Genomic DNA, 18294 nt, shown 5'->3' on the forward strand with positions numbered 1-18294 from the left:
GTGGCTGCAGCTCTCACCACTGCCTTTAATCCACGGAGCACGGAAAAAGTCCAGAACTGGGCCTTATAGGATATCCAATAGAAAGAAGAAGTCCAGCTTCTTATGAAGTAAAATTTTTGTTCTTTATTGGCTCATCATATAAAATCCACCAAAATCACAGGAAAAAAGACATATAGTGACGCGTTTCGGGCTACAAAATCCAGCCCTTTATCAAGACAAGATGAGGACACCCTGAGAATGAAGGGGCTGCACCTCTGATTTAGTGTTTGCTCCTACAACCCGCTGTACATGGAGCTGCAGCCAGCACCACTCACTTGAGAAGCAGATAAGAGGCCACTGCGCTAAACCAGCTCTGCAGGACTTTCTATCACAGGTTCCGTGAGGATCTCAGAGGTCGCCCCCCATCAATCATACAGTGAGAGCATATCCCAGTGACATCAATGTAATAAGATGGGAATATCCCTGTAATACATTTCTACTGTATAATATTTATAGTGCACTAGAGAGAGTGACACCTACTGGTCAAACTGGGAAAAAACTATAGCAGCAAACATTTCCAGGATGTTGTAAGGGGGGCATTCTTAAAGGGATTTTCTGGGATTTTGATATTGATAGTCTATCTCAGACTAGGTCATCAATATCATATTGGCGGGGGTCCAACTCTGAGCACCTTCTACCTTCTGATCAGCTGTTTCAATAGGCTGCTGTGCTCATCAGGGTTGAGGGGAACGCTGTGGCCTCCTCGCAGCCTACTAAGCACAGCGCCGTACATTGTATAATGGCTATGCTTGGTATTCCAGCTCTAACCCATGCACTTGAACAGGACTGAGCTGTGATTAGGCTAGATGACCAATGTATGGTAACGTCACTGGCCTAGGAAGAGGCCTAAGTGCTCAAGGCCTGCCGTGGTCTCTTCGCACAGCTCATTGTGGGGGTACTGGGAGTCGAACCCCAACTGGTCAGATGTGTATGACCTATCTTGGGGATACGCCATTAATATCAAAATTCCAATTAACCTCTTTAAGGGAGTTTTCCACTCAAAGACATTTTTTATTACACCATAAACTGTACCTATGTAAGCCGTGTTACATTTTTTGTTAAATTTTAAAGGGATATTTGTATTGGAGAAATCTTACAGACAGGGGATGGGGTGCCACCTCTGCTTATCCTTGCTCAATGTTTTCATGACTATTTCCAGTCATAGACTACAGTACAGACCAAAAGTTTGGACACACCTTCTCATTCAAAGAGTTTTCTTTATTTTCATGACTATGAAAATTGTAGATTCACACTGAAGGCATCAAAACTATGAATTAACACATGTGGAATTCTATACATAACAAAAAAGTGTGAAACAACTGAAAATATGTCATATTCTAGGTTCTTCAAAGTAGCCACCTTTTGCTTTGATTACTGCTTTGCACACTCTTGGCATTCTCTTGATGAGCTTCAAGAAGTAGTCACCTGAAATGGTTTTCACTTCACAGGTGTGCCCTGTCAGGTTTAATAAGTGGGATTTCTTGCCTTATAAATGGGGTTGGGACCATCAGTTGCGTTGTGGAGAAGTCAGGTGGATACACAGCTGATAGTCCTACTGAATAGACTGTTAGAATTTGTATTATGGCAAGAAAAAAGCAGCTAAGTAAAGAAAAACGAGTGGCCATCATTACTTTAAGAAATTAAGGTCAGTCAGTCCGAAAAATTTGGAAAAATTTGAAAGTGTCCCCAAGTGCAGTCACAAAAACCATCAAGCGCTACAAAGAAACTGGCTCACATGCGGACCGCCCCAGGAAAGGAAGACCAAGAGTCACCTCTGCTGCGGAGGATAAGTTCATCCGAGTCACCAGCCTCAGAAATCGCAGGTTAACAGCAGTTCAGATTAGAGACCAGGTCAATGCCACACAGAGTTCTAGCAGCAGACACATCTCTAGAACAACTGTTAAGAGGAGACTGTGTGAATCAGGCCTTCATGGTAGAATATCTGCTAGGAAACCATTGCTAAGGACAGGTAACAAGCAGAAGAGACTTGTTTGGGCTAAATAACACAAGGAATGGACATTAGACCAGTGGAAATCTGTGCTTTGGTCTGATGAGTCCAAATTTGAGATCTTTGGTTCCAACCACCGTGTCTCTGTGCGACGCAGAAAAGGTGAACGGATGGACTCTACATGCCTGGTTCTCCACCATGAAGCATGGAGGAGGAGGTGTGATGGTGTGGGGGTGCTTTGCTGGTGACACTGTTGGGGATTTATTCAAAATTGAAGGCATACTGAACCAGCATGGCTACCACAGCATCTTGCAGCGGCATGCTATTCCATCCGGTTTGTGTTTAGTTGGACCATCATTTATTTTTCAACAGGACAATGACCCCAAACACACCTCCAGGCTGTGTAAGGGCTATTTGACCATGAAGGAGAGTGATGGGGTGCTGCGCCAGATGACCTGGCCTCCACAGTCACCGGACCTGAACCCAATCGAGATGGTTTGGGGTGAGCTGGACCGCAGAGTGAAGGCAAAAGGGCCAACAAGTGCTAAGCATCTCTGGGAACTCCTTCAAGACTGTTGGAAGACCATTTCAGGTGACTACCTCTTGAAGCTCATCAAGAGAATGCCAAGAGTGTGCAAAGCAGTAATCAAAGCAAAAGGTGGCTACTTTGAAGAATCTAGAATAGCTTTTTTTGTTATGTATAGAATTCCACATGTGTTAATTCATAGTTTTGATGCCTTCAGTGTGAATCTACAATTTTCATAGTCATGAAAATAAAGAAAACTCTTTAAATAAGAAGGTGTGTCCAAACTTTTGGTCTGTATTGTATGTCATGCACCACCACCATCTGTATTGACCTGACAAATAAGGCTTACCGTCCCATATACCTTTCATAGGTAGCAGTGCTAGAGGTCAGACTCCACTTATCAGATGTTTAGGGAATTTTCTGTAGACATGTCAGATGTAAGAATAATCCTTTAAGTTCCAATCACCCCTAAATTGACTGGGTGCACGCTAGACGATTAAATTTACTATTGAAATCCTAACTTTGTGTCATGAAAGTATGATTTAAAGGGGTTTTCTAGGTTAGAGATGGCTTATCCTCATGATAGGTCATCAATATCTGATAGTTGAGGTCCGACTCCAACCAATCAGATGTTTGAAGAGGCTGTAGAGCTCCAGTGAGCACTGTAGCCTCCTCACAGGTAACCAAGCACAGCGCCAACCAGTGTATAACGGCTGTGCTTGGTATTGCACCCAAGGTCCATTCCTTGAACAAGCCATGTGACCAATGATGTGACGCCACTCGACTAGGAAGAGGCCACAGAACTCAGTTGAGTGCCATGGCTTCTTCTATCAGCTGATTGGTAGGGTGCCAGGTGGTGGACTCCCAACAATTAGATATTGATGACCCCTCAAGAGGATAAATCATTAATATCAAAATCTTGGACAAAGGCAATTTTATTTGATATCTCCTCTTATGCCATCATTACTCATAGATGCAGATCAGTAGACGTATTAGAGATCACTCAGAGCAGTTCAGACTTTTGTGATCGTTGCATCAATGGGCGAAGCTCAATTTGCAATGTACCTTTTATTTGGATGTTCAATGTCTTAAGATTTTCTTTTTGTTCATTTATCTTTTACAGAATGTAAAGCGATAACAGAAGACAAAAGGGGACATTTACAAAACAAAGGAGTCAGCCTGAACCCATTGCAAAAGAGAAGGGGAAATGTAAATCACATCTGATCTCTCCATTCATCTTGAATTTTACAATTTGGACCTTTTAGTTAATAAATGCACCAATGACTTTTTAAAAAAGTTTCTTAATATGAACACGTTCTATTCTTATACCTAGAAATTCCATTGACCTCTTCTCTCCTGTCCAGTTTTCAGACGTCCATAGTACTGCCTCGTTGAGTCCACAGCACAAGGTATTTTGGTCCACATGGAAGGGGCACTGCGCATGAACAATTTATAGACACCTTTATTTTCCAGCTACCAGTCGGGTGTTAGCCACAGGCCCCTTCATTTATGGCTCTACAGAAAATTCACCACTGGTGTGCCAAGACCCCTTGCCTTCAAACCCCTGATTTGATATTGATGACCAATCCTGTGGATAGACCACCAATATACTGATCCCAGAAAACTCACTTAATATTAGTATTCAAAAGTCCATGGATGATGATAGAGGGGCTGATGAGCACCTGTTGATATATTTTTGCACTTGGAGCCAATGTCGCAGCTAAGGGGATGGGTGGAGATCCTTCTCCTTTCTGAGAGTGCTTTACATGGCATAAATCTTTTTGAGCAATACTTAGCACCTCAGATGTTCACCATATTCAATATTGTTCCCCACATGGCCTGAAACGTTTACCTGGTTAAGAGATTGGGCATCAAAACCCACAGATGGGGAACTAGTTTGGAAAGCAAATGGAGAAATTAAAGGGGTTCTCCCATCTTGGTCTTTTATGACTGACATGGGAATGACTGGTCCAGGAAGGGAAATTACTGAAACGGCTAAGCAGAGAGCACCCTGCTGTGAATGGGAGCTCCATACACGGCATAGCACAGAAAGCTCCACTGTTCCCAGAACTTGGGAGTTACAGAAAAAGCATAGCGTGTGTTGCTACTATTCCATTCATTCACTATGGTAGTTATGGAAATAGTAGAGCGCCGACTGCTTGGCAGTTTCTGTAAATCTACCACCCTGAAACAGCGCTTACCATAGCTTAATCCCATCTTGGATAAACCCTTTAGTGTCTCCATTTGCTTTCCAAACTAATGCCTCCTCTGTGGGTTTCGATGCCCAATATGACAACCAGGTTGACGCTCAGGCCATGTGAGTATTACTGAATATGGCTGAACATCCAAGGTGCAAAGTATAGCCAATGAAAGCACTTATAGAAAGGAGAAGGATCTCCACTCATCCCCTCAGCTGCAGAACTGGCTCCAAGTGCAAGAAGATGTCAATAGGTGCTCATCAGACCCTCTACCATCATCCATGGGATTCTGAATCTTCACATTAAGGGGGTTTTCTGGGTTCATCAAATTGAGGGCCTATACTCAGATTTGATACTTATGCCAGCACTGCAGCTTCTTAATAGTTTACCCTGGTCTGTCTACCTGACGGAACTCAGACCACCCTGGGCCGGCGCTCACTGCTGGTGATTCCCGTCTCGGCCATGAAAAGCCAAGATAGGACAACCCTTTTAAGAGTAAATCTGAGTAAATTTTCTTGCCGAATTATTGAGCATTCCACTTTCCCTATTTAGATTAGATGAGCCAGAGTTAGGGCTCCTTTAATGTACTGTTTATATAGAAATAAGACTCTAAATTGGGACCTTATGCTACTTTGCACTTCAATGCAGGCACTATGCATAAGTGCTGCCGCTGGTGAAGACTCGGTCTCCACCCCACATCTGCCCCAATGAGACATGCATCTATACCCCAAGGGGCATGCAATGGACAGAAGATCTGACATCAATGAACATACAGAAAGGCAGGACCTGTTGTGTTTCAAAGGATATTTGGGTTGATGCAATCATTCTGTTGGGACATTAAGTTCTATTTTCTGTTTTCATATGCTCAGATAATGTTGTTGGGTCCTGAGTCAGGCAGAGCTTATCTTCAAAGAGCAAATGAAGTATAACATGCCCAACCCTTCTTCCCTCTTGTCATCTGCTACTTGGGGAAAGTTGGGTCACCTCCATACACATTAGATGGTTGGATGGTCCCTCAAAAACCAGTAGGTTTGGCTGACATTTATCTAATGTGTATGGCCACTGCAAGACACTACCGGACACCTAAGACATTAGCATTTCTCCTAAGTGAAGAAATTTCAGACACATAATCCAACATGCCCAATCCTTTTTCACCCTGACATCCACCATCAAGGTGGACCCACATGGACATTATTAGCTGATCCTTCCAAAATCGGTGGGACTAAAACTCACCTAATCAGTATGGGTACGTTTAAGTCAACACCAAAGTCAATCCTTCAAAATCACCAGAACTATATTTTACTGATAGTTGTCAAAAGGTTTTATTGGTTAGGGTCAAGGGTGGACACAGGCAGCTGAAGACCCATTGATATCCAATATCTCATGTTAGCTCACCCCCATCAATAATTGTTAGCCAAAAAATTCATTAGTTGTAGTCTAATATACAATAGAAAAAAATTTTAAGATGACAGCAGCCCCTACCTACTGGACCTAAGTGCAGCTGCACAGCTACCACCATTAGTATTTCCAACACCAGTTAGGGTCCAGCCATTTAAAGGGCATGTAAAGCTACATGTCGATGAAAAGGTCATCAATATGTGTTCGGTGGGAGTCCAACTACTCACAGCACCCCACCGATCAGCTGTTCGAAGAGGCTGCATCACTCCGATGAGTTCTGCGGTCTCTTTCTAGACCAGTAACATCACGTTTATCGGTCACATGGCCTATGTACAGCTCAGTCCCATTCAAGTGAATAGGTCTGGGCTGTAATACCAAACACAGCCACTATACAAGGCATTCTAATGTGTTTGGTATGTTGTAAGGAGGCCGTAGTTCTCACTGAGGTGTTGCACCGTCTTCAAACAGTTGATCAGTGCGAGTGCTGGGTGTAGGACCCCCACCAATCAGATACTGATGACCTATACTGAGGTCATGGATGGATGATGGACCTCATCATGAATGGAGATTAGAAAATTTGTCTAATTGGGTCTAAAGTTGGTCATACACATTAGACAAAAGTTGGCTGAACCTGCCAATTTTGTCAGGACTGGGAGATCATCTAATGCAATGAATTAGGTGTCTTAACTCCCCCTCAATGGCAGGTGTCAGGGAAAAGAAGTATTGGGCAGCTGGGTTTCAACATGCCCCATCCTTTTGTTCTCAAAGAAGATAAGCCACTGCTAGAGGTGTCCTCTTTCCCCCTTTGAGAAGACGTGTGCTCAGTCAAGCATATAGAGGATGGGGTGTTGGGAGAAATAGCTGTTACTGAACAGGTTTTCGGTCAGCATGCTGCGCCATTTTGTCCCTGACAGAAATCCAACATTGTAGTCATCGTTGGGATCTGCTCTTTTCTGTACCTTGATGGGAACAGCTCTTCTTTGTAAATCTTTAATTGTCATATTTGCTAATTATAATTGCCCCCATGTGCCACCCTGATCAGTCATTTCCAAGCCCCTCCAGGCCACAAACCAGTTAATCAGCAGCGAATTCATCACTGCCATCTGACAGTCCATCTTGCTGATATGAATCGCCGCAATGTCCCATGTGATGAGTGACAATAAAGGCATCGGGTCCTGACAACCTGCCCATAGCTGCGGGCAGGAAGGGGATGGGCAGTAGCCGCTACTGATAAGGCTCCATCGATCACACTAGGCCGTCACTGCTCAGGTGATTGTGAGACTGGTGACAAGAAGCTTCTTATCATGAGACAAGACGCTTGCTATCTATGGGAACCATCATCTCTTTATTTAACCAACTAATGGGATAACATCTCATTGACATGGAGGCCTCATTTACTGCCAACACTGTCAGGAGGCCAAGTATATGAAAGAGACCCATGAATATGATTCTAAGGCCTATGACATTTTTAACAATTTAACAGATTTTTTTTTACAGTTTATTTTTATTTTATTCATATTGTGCTATTTTGTTTCCTGTTAAAACTATCCTTTAATGTCTAATTTATTTTTTATTTATTAACTTTTTTTTTAAATCTGATTGTGCCTTTTTAGTTTCCTGTCAAAACCATCATTTGTCAGATATTTTTTTAATTAATTCCTACTGAAGTTAGGTACAAATTTGTGTTGTCAACGCCATTGTGCTGATTGCCCGTGTAACCAGGAGTTTTTTTTAGTCATCACGATATGAGGTTTTTATCTTACCATGCCTTTTTTTTTCTGTTAAAAATAACATTTATCTAATTTTTTTTTATGAACTCCTACTGAAGTTAGGTACAAGTTTGTGTTGTCACCCCATTGTGTTTTTTTTTTTTTTTTGTCAGCAAGATATGAGGTTCGGCCTTATTATTTGAGGCTCCAGTACATGTCATAAAATACTACATGTAAAAACAATAAGGCCTCTAAAAGAAAACCTGTCTGTTGCCCATGGCAACCAATCACAGCACAGCTTTCATTTTCAACAGTGATCTTGAAAAATGAAAGCTGTGCTGTGATTGGTTGCTATAGGCAACAGAGACGGGTTTTCCTTTAAACAGTTTTAAAATACACATTTCAGAGTGGTCTTTTATTGTGGGCAGTCTAAGGCACACCTGTGCAATATTCATGCTGTCTAATCAGCACCTTGATATGCCACACCTGTGAGGTGGGATGAATTATCTCGGCAAAGGAGAAGCGCTCACTAACACAGATTTAGACAGATTTGTGAACAATATTTGAATAATGGGTCTTCTGTGTATGTAGAAAATGTTTCAGATCTTTGAGTTCAGCTCATGCAAAATGGGAGCAAAACCGAAAGTGTTGCGTTTATATTTTTGTTTAGTGTAAATCCACTGTAGAGATTGAACAGGTTTTTTTTATTTTTTTTTATTGCACCCAAGCCTGGCATACCCATGGAGAAATCCATATCCACTAAGTCCATGCATCTCCATTATGGCTCTCCGGCTTTCTGCCTCTGTTCACTGGTCTTTCAGTCATCGTCTGTCAATTTCCACATGGGCAGGAGGCACACGTAGTACTGGTGATGTGTCCTCAAGTGGCACATCACTGATAGGTCACATGTGACTTCGTTACATGTCTCTCATTGGGTGCAGCAGTGCACTTGACCCTGTCCATGAGGAAGTTGGACCAGTAAAGACAGGTAGGGAGCCAAAACTGAGAGGCAGGAGGCAGGTGAGTATGGATTTTTTCATAGGTATTCCAGCCTAGGGTGCAAATATCAGAAAAAAAAAACTGGACAAGCCTTTTAAGGGTCTGTTCACATTAGTTTTTTTTACTGGGAAGATTTATCAAAGCTAATGTAAAGGAAAACTGGCTTAGTTGCCCACAGCAACCAATCAGATATCACCTTTCTTTTTGTCGGAGCTCCTTTGGAAAACGAAAGAATCAATATGATTAGTTGCTATGAGAACTAAGCCAGCTTGCCTTTGCACCAGTTTTGGTAAATCTCCTCAAGTGTTTTTGGTGTATGCACCAGGAAAGCCATAGGCCACCCATTAGCTGACGGAGGCCAATAGAGTGTCTTGTTGACCTCTATTGAGGTGGTACGGCCCGGAATATCTTTTTACACCATATAGGAATGTAAAGCAGACTGCATTTTCTTATACATTGGGCCATGGTAAAAAATACACCTACCATATTGTATACTTTTTACCATTGTGGCCAATGTTGGAGGTATATGTTGGGAAATAGGAAATATTCCATTCCATTCAATGCTGCAGATGAAGTGTCCTCAAAACTATAAAAGTCTAAAACATATACAAAAGTATAAAACCACCTGAAGTTGAAACTGGGGTTCAACGCTTGAATCTGACCATGGACAACATCCTGATTAAGTTTGTATTTTATCCCCATGTTTTTGTGGGTTTTCATTGTTTCTCTCAAACTCCAAAAACATGTAAGGCCTCTTTCACACAACGTTTTTTTTTTTCCATTTAAGGACGGGTTTTTGCATTCCGTATACGGTCCGTATACGGAACCATTCATTTCAATTGTACTCCGTTTGCATTCCGTTTCCGTATTTCCATTACGTTGAAAGCTAGAACATGTCCTATTATTGCTCGTAAATCACGTTCCGTGGCTCCATTCATACGACTGTATGGCTTTTTTAGTATTTTGCGGTCCGTTTTTAACAGATCCGTTGTTCGTTTTTTTGTTTCTGTTGTGTTTCCGTTTCCGTTCCGTTTTGCCGTTACCTTTTTCTGTTTGGTTTCAAACGAAAACGGAAGCATACAATAATGTTTAAAAAGAAAGTACATAAAAAAATTGGGCTGGGCATAAAATTTTCAATAGATGGTTCTGAAAAAAACAGAACGGATACAGAAGTCATACGGATGCATTCCGTATCCATTCCATTTTTTTTTACAGCCCCATTGACTTGAATGGAGCCACGGAACGTGATTTGTGGGCAATAATAGGACATGTTCTATCTTTGAACAGAACGGAAAAATGGAAATACGGAAACGGAAGGCATACAGATACCTTGCTTTTTTTTGTGGATCTATTGAAATGAATGGCTCTGTATATGGAACGCAAAAAACTGAGCGTAAACGGAAAAAAAACACGTGTGCAAGAGGCCCAAGTCAATAGTTCTGCAAAAAAAGGAACACATACGGAATGCATCCGTATGTCTTCCGTATCCATTCCGTTTTTGCGTAACCATCTATTGAAAATGTTATGCCCAGCCCAATTTTTCTATGTAATTACTGTATACTGTATATGCCATTCTTCCGTTGCCGTTTGAAATCCGCAAAAAACGGAAACCAAGCGGAAAAATGGAACGGAAAAACAGAATGGAACCGAAACACTACTAAACTAAAAAAATGAAAAACATATCCGTTAAAAACGGTCCGCAAAACACTGAAAAAGCCATACGGTCATGTGAAAGAGGCCTAAGGATGTGTTCACACATAGGTTTTTAGTAGAATTTTTTATTGCTACTGGCGTTGTTAATTAGTTGACGTTTTGTGCATTTCTTTTTCTGAGGTTTTGAGATGTCCTTTTTTATAGGGAAAAAATGCCAGAAGAAAGTAGTTCATAAATTGTTTAGGAAAAAATGCCTCCAAAAAACCACATGTGATTCTACAAGTGGTGGATAACTGCAGGAGCTAAAAAAAAGAAAAAATACATACTAGATGGACCATGTGGTCTTCTTCTGCTTCTGTTTCTGTGTTTAACAAGGAAAGTGAAGAATGCTTCCTTTACGCATTCTGTAGGTCAGTGACCTGCAGTATATTAAAGCATAGACTAAATTTGGAAGCCTTTATGGGTAGGATCAGTCAATACAACTTCTCAACCAAGGAGCGAAATAGCTGAGAACTCAAAGTAGTCCAACTCAATAGATGAATGTTGGCCAAACCCACCCTTTCAGCTGGACCTGCAAAACATCTAGTATGTATGGTAGAGTCCTAACTCTGCCCTGGTGGCAAATGTTAGTCAGGGTCAGACTAGGGTCCTTTGGGCCCACCAGAGGAAATTATTCTTGGGGCCAAACTCCTGTATTATCACTAAAGTCTATTAGTTTGTGATTGTCCCCAAAGGAAGTTCCAAATGCGTTTTTTTCTCCTGGACCTTTAGGGTCCACTATGATATGAGATCCTGGGCCCACCAGAAAATACTATTGTACTCTGGTGGGCCAGTCTGATGCTGGAGCCGGTGGTAATAAACAGCCTGCTTAATAACATGTATTTTTAAATTTAAAAAAAACTGTTTAAAAAGTATCCCTTTGTGATGGCAGACTTCTTCTCTGTCTTCTGATCTTAAAAAAATTGTGTGGGATCAGTCACGAAAGTTTAAGATTTTCCAAAATTCAAATCTTTTGGGAACTTCATAACGATCTCAATTTGTGTTTAATCTACGCATAATTTTGGTCCTGACACTCTGGACCTTTTTCTAAAATGATTTCTGCAGTAAGGGTACAGCCACACGGTCAGGTTTCCTGATGCAGTTTTGGAAGTCAAATCACCAGCGGACCATAAAAGGAGAGAAAGTATAAAGGACAGATATGGCTGCTCATTATTTATTTCACTCCTGGTTTTGAATTCCAAAAATACAGAAACCTGACCATGTGGTTGTACCAAAATAATGGAACCAAGTAAGATACATATATCACCTACACTGGGAAATTTTATTGCCAGACTGTGCTTTGGCTGATTTCCAGGGGATGCATTATCTGTAGAGATCAGCGAAATTTGAGTATGAACTCAGCCTTACAGGTCCATGTTAGCCAAGAAGAAGCGCACTCCTTTTATACCGTCGTCAGCTGATTCCACATAGATGTCTACAGAACCTGTTCTATTAACCCCTTAGTGACCAAGCCTGTTTGGGCCTTATTGACCAAGCCAGATTTTGGAAATCTGACATGTGTCACTTTAGCAGAGAATAGATTCTCGTAAAGGTTTTGCACATCAAAGTAAGGTTGGGTTTACACTAGCGTTAGGGATTCCATTATGGCTTTCCGTTATAACATGGTTACTGTCCTAGAAATCCACCACATTCTTACCTTTGTGCCGCGTACAGATGAGAAGTGAAGCTTAGCACTTATAAGGGAGGCAGATTTCTAAAAAGGCATTTGTCTGTACATAGGACTATGTCTCGCCAAACTGAAAAAAAGGGAAAAAACTGAACTGTAGTGAAAGGCAACAAGTCCAAGAAAATGGAGCAAAATGTCTCCAGCTATGTTGCAAATTCCAGTTTGTTCACAAGATACAAGAACACGGATAGGGCTGTAATGACAAGCATTTAAGGACAGTGACTGGTCGGACAACATCTCTTTAGCCCCATCAATCACTATATAAGAGATGAACGTGCTAAGAGACGCGGAACTGCAAAAGAACCTTTGATGACGTGGTGAGCATGGGGACGTCAGCACAGGTCCTGCTGAATGAAGATAGAAAGGTCATCAAAGGTCCTGAAAGAAGAAGAAAGAAGGCGATGCCGGCTGCGTGAACAAGAAGATGAGGTGAGTTAATTTTTTTTATTATTGTTTAACCCCTCGAGCCACATTTTAGTAAGCATTCTGTATTAAGAATGCTAATATTTTCCCTTATAACCATGTTCCTGCAAAGTGGGTGGTATACCCCAGGCACGTTTGGCTACCGACCTCCCACTACTGTCACCCTGCTGACTCCCGGCCATGCTAGCAACTTGCTGGCTCCGCCACTGCCTCACGGGCAAGCTACCACCCTCTTCTCCTGATGATGAAGCCCCTTTGTCAGAGGGGATGAAGACGTGATGACGTAGGTTTGCTCCGTCGCTACTCCCTGCAAACTCTTCTATCCCGCCGCACTATGCAAGACACGAGCCTCTCTTTCTGAACTGCGGGATGCCCCCACCTTTGGGCCCTTTGCCTTCTGCTGGACCGGACTCTCGTCGGATCCCCTGCGTTTGTCCACCTTGTCTGGCGGTGTCTGCTTGCTGCCTCGCTCGCAGATGGGGCGGTCGCCCTCCTTCTGATGTTTCGGTCTCCCCTGCTTCCTGCCGCCCCCCTCCTTTGATCTTCTGTGTCAGCTAGGACCTGGTTACAGGTTTGAAGTATCGAATATATGTTGCTCCGTGTCCTCCTCTGTCCTCATGTTTGACCCCCTCCTCCCCCATGCCCTGTGTAATCGCTTTCTCCATCTCCCCGCTTCTTCTATTAATTTATAGGGAATATGGGAGAAAAGGTTAACATTTCTCAACTTTATAAAGTGTTGCTTAAAACACGATTTAATAATGCACGTTCTCCGGGACAAAAGGCTTGGCAAATTGGTTGTCCGGTAATTTCCCTCGAATATTGGGATAATATATTGGCGAATTTAAGTTTAGTTTCTTTTAATTTTAATCACATTTTGGAGAAAGCATTCCCCCCAAAAAAATCTTTACACCTGGAGCTTAATCCTTGCAAGATTGATGCAAGTGCGCTATCGGCTGTTCATCGAACCAGATACTTCTGGGGGAACCTGCCTGGCATGAACAGGGCTCTAGTAGCTACAGACAATGAGAAGACAAAGCTGCAAGATTGCTTGGAGCCCGGAAGAGTCGCAAAGTTCATTAAGATTCAAACCATAACTACCAGCCCCTGGTCTCTTTGTCAGGGAAAACATCACGAGTTCACAGTCATCATGGATGGGAAGGATGACATCCTGTGGTGCACGGAGATGGAGAGGGTCAGAAACATTTAGGCCTCTGCCACTCCTCTGTGCATGGCCTGGCACTTCTCTGTCTGACATACTGTTAGATCAAATAAATAAATAAAAAGGAAAACACCCCAAAAAAGTCTGTAATTTTCTCACTTCACAAGGGCAAATAAGACGTAGAAATATTTCCTTGTAATAAACCCTGTTAATGGCTGTATCACACAGCACTTGCACCCAAATGACAAGAACGGTTTGCTGGAATTACAGAGCTGTATAATGACAATTTGGATCCGCAGTCAGTGCAGCAAGGTGTAATGGGATTGTTCCTATTACACAGGCTGTAACCTCCCCTACTGAACCCTGTTCTGCATAAATGCTGTGGCAGTGGCATAGCTAGAAATGACTGGGTCCCACAGCAAATTTTTAAATAGGGCCCCCCTCCCCCAGTAATTTTTTCACAACCCCTTCCTTTCAGGCCGCCCCATTCTTGTGGCTAGTAAAGATCACTCTCTCAGACCAGGCCCGTCAATACTGTTGAGGGGGCCCTTACCCAATCCTTTAGTCCTCCTCCTTCTGGATGGGCCCCTTTTGGGTCAGGGCCCCAAAGCAGCCGCTTGCCCTGCTTCCCCTATAGCTACGCCCCTGTGCTGTGGAATAATTCCTCCCTTTCCTTTCCCTACACCTTGAATAATCTTGCCCTGCACTTGTAAATCGTTTTTTCAGCACAATGACGTTTTTCCTAGCACTGTCCCTAGTGCCTGCTGATGTCTCTCCCTGCACTAAGTACACTGGAAAATGGCAGAATCCAAGATGGCTGCCGCTATTTATAGGGCTGTGACATCACAGGGCTGGCTGCTGATTGGCTGCATGCATGTCAGTATGGGTGATCCCGCCTTCCCAGAGTTCCTTTCTCCATGTAAGGAAATTCGGCTTCGGTGCGAATCAAATTTTTCCTGAAATTTGAATAGAATTCCACTTTGTCAAATTCGACTCGCTCATCTCTAATTATCGGGTATGTATATCCATATTTTTTTGACAGGTCTAAATTTTAAGAAGCAACTTTGTGGTGGTTTGCTCAGCCTTCTGATGCCATCATTTCTAATGTTTACATGATGTGAAAATGATCTTGATCTGGGAATCACCTCATTCTAAAGTGTGAATTCAAACAATAAACTATACCTCTTCGAGCACCTTCATACTCATGACTTATTGATCTTGCCATTAGAGACAGCTGTGGCCTCTACGACCACAGCCATACTTGACCGGAGCCTAGCCATGTCGCAACCACAACACAACTCCGCCGTGTGGTCGTCCCCTAACATTTTGTTCAGTCTTAATAACTATTAGTCATGGTTTTTATTTGTGGTCATCATGAGATAGTGGCAGGTTTCACACTTGTACTAATGGAAGTTGTTAATAATGTATAGACAATGTCTCGATTCCAGTAAATTTACAAGTGTGGTGATGTCCCATCAAGTCTGGATTTACATGCCGACATTTTTACTTTCATTAACATTGAAATCAATCTTCTTTTTTTTTGTACTTTTCTTGTTGTGTTTAGTATGAGTCCTTCTAACTAAGTATATTTTATATGCTATTTTAATAGGCACAAGTCATAAGGGTCATGGGGTGGCAACCATGTCCAACATCTGCAAGTGAGCTGAATAAATGGAAAGATTATGATTATCTTTCGTCCCTTCCTTTGCCTTTCAGCTTTGTATACTCCAGTAGCTACTGTCTACCCTCTTATTTTCTACACTAAACCTCTATCTCTTCATATTTACCCCTCAATTATCCAATTGGTTACTTATTGCTTTCCACCAAGGAGACTTCTGGGATGATGCCCTCTTAGATTCTGGATCACACATACCCACCCAAAATTACACAAGCTCTAATAACAACACTCTATACCAGTCACCCTCAATATATACATATACATCTATATCTTTATGCATACAGGGCAGCTTTCTAATATGCCCCCTGTAATAATTCTGCTCTGTTGAACCAAGGATTAAGGTGAAGGAGAAGATCAAGGTACTCATAGGATACAGATACACTTTTAACACTGATTTAAAAACTAATGTGATTACATGCCTAAATTTTATATCTTAAGCTAGTTTATAGTATCAAGCAAGATACTTTAAAATAGTTTATATAAGTATAAAAATATTTTACAAGCTGTATATTGAGCCAGTTACAGTATATAAAGATGTAGGGTCATGTTTAACTGCCACTTGTTCTACTAAATTAGCATAAGAAATGGAGAAATAATGTCCTGCAGTGGCAGACAGACGAGGACAATCATTGAAAAGAATCCATTGTTTTCTCTGGTGCCTCTCTGAAGGTGAGACCATCTATATCCACCCATAACTCTTCTACTGAGCTATCCAACTAGTAGCTCACAAGAGGACACACCTATTCTTAGCCCCAGGCAGGAAGGTCTTGGGTTGTATAAAGACGAGTCTTGTTGAGGCTTGACACAGATCATCAGAAGCACTTGAAGGTGCTGTGAAGACTATGAACTCCATCCATCTACCAGCTCATCAGAGATTTCCAACATCAAACCCACTCCAACCGCATCCCAAAAGTGCCCAGGAAGCTCCGGAGATGGCAGTGTATTGTGACAACTTCAGCATGTACCACCAGCAGAATCTTCATGCATCTCAGAGGGCATCCAACTATGGAATAGGGGACTATGCTCCCCCAACAAACCCCTATTTGTGGCTTGGAGGTCCTGGAGTCAACAACACATCAAGTTACCTACATGGAAACAGCCCATCTCCATACATGCCTGCAGCATATGGATCCCAGCGACAGTTCTTACCAAATTCAGCAGGTTTTGGCGGGTCAGATCTCAGCTGGTTGTCAGTTGCATCCCAGGAAGAATTGATGAAGATGGTGAGGCCTCCATATTCTTATTCTGCACTCATTGCCATGGCCATACAACACACTCCAGAGAAGAAACTAACCCTGAGCCAGATTTATCAATATGTGGCAGACAACTACCCCTTCTATAAGAAGAGTAAAGCTGGATGGCAAAACTCTATCAGGCATAATTTATCTCTGAACGACTGCTTCAAGAAAGTTGCAAGAGATGAAAGTGATCCAGGTAAGGAAGGTTCCAGTGAAATGTAATTATTTCATCTAGTTCCCATAGATTAACAATTTCATGAATTTTGTATAGTAATTTGTATCTATCAGAAACTATAATAGTCACTTGCTGCTGCTAAATGTAGGAAAAGATTAATTATTTTATGTCTTTTTTGTATTATTTTTCTTTATATTTTATTGTGTATGTTTTTTAAACTTTTTTTGTCTTACTATAATGATTAAACTTTTTATTTTATTTTACTTTTAACCTTTTCTATTGTCTAGTCATTTATTGTGCTTTTTATTACTTTGATTACTTTTTATTATTAGACCTTTTGATATCTTAACTTCCACTTATGTCTGTGTTCCTATCTTTTCAGGTAAAGGAAACTACTGGACGCTTGACTCCAACTGTGAAAAAATGTTTGACAACGGCAACTTCCGCAGAAAGAGAAAAAGCAAAGCTGATTCCAACTCAGCCAAGAGCGCTAAAGTCGAAGATGACTTAAAAGACAGAAAAGACAAAGAAAGCTCGGTGTCTACCCCATCACCACCTGCTGTGGAGACTTCATTGACACACGATCTGAAGTCTCCATCACCACCAGCCGTTTCTTATACGCCTTGCCTCAATAACTTCTTCAACAGTATTACAAACATTGAAACAAACTCAGCGAGCAAACAAGTGTCATTGGGCCTGGTCAACGAACTCTCTCAGAGGAACATCACAGGCTTGAACGGCTTCAACTCCATCCCAACTGCGGATCTGGCCGGAGATGTACAGGACAATAATCTGTTCTATAGCAGAAACTCGTATTACAACTCTTTCTCTGCAACCAACCAGAAGCCCCAGTTCTTACAACAGCTACAATCCCAACACCCTCATATATATGGGAGATACTGAACTAGCATACAGGTACAATATTTCCATGGAGGCCCAGTAACCACTGGGTGAGGACTGAGAGGGGTTGTTTAATATTGATGTACACTAATGAAAAATGGCTGGCTACATTGCATCAGAATACCTCAATTTATTCTCACAAAACATATGCACAAATATAAATCCTCATACATAAAACTATAATAAAACTATGAAAAAAATAATAAATGTAGTCACGGTCCCTCTATATTTTAGTGCGGAGCTCTCGCACTTTTCAGAGTGATACTCATATATGACAGCAGTACACAACCATAACAACGTGGCTTCTATGGAACTTAATAAGTGGCCATTATGAGACTATATTACTATAATAATACGATACATGAAATACCCACCTCATGATAAATCAATTAAGAGCGCTACTCAGATATCTGGCTCACCTTGGTTATATGAGTATCACTGTGAAAAGTGCACTAAAATATAGAGGGACCGTGACTACATTTATTGTTTTTTATTATTTTTTTTCATAGTTTTATGTATGACGAT

At 41.7% G+C, this 18294-nt stretch overlaps 1 protein-coding gene across 1 annotated transcript; it reads left to right on the forward strand.

Annotated features, from left to right (window-relative positions):
- Positions 1 to 16298: 16298 nt before the first annotated feature.
- On the forward strand, positions 16299 to 17772 carry LOC122934555 (forkhead box protein I1c-like). The gene is made up of 2 exons (XM_044290521.1): positions 16299 to 16890; positions 17252 to 17772. The coding sequence occupies exons 1-2, from the start codon at positions 16299 to 16301 to the stop codon at positions 17770 to 17772; spliced, it is 1113 nt and encodes a 370-aa protein (XP_044146456.1).
- The last annotated feature ends 522 nt before the right edge of the window (positions 17773 to 18294 follow it).

Source organism: Bufo gargarizans, chromosome 1 (genome assembly GCF_014858855.1).
Source record: "Bufo gargarizans isolate SCDJY-AF-19 chromosome 1, ASM1485885v1, whole genome shotgun sequence".
Lineage (NCBI taxonomy): Eukaryota > Metazoa > Chordata > Amphibia > Anura > Bufonidae > Bufo > Bufo gargarizans.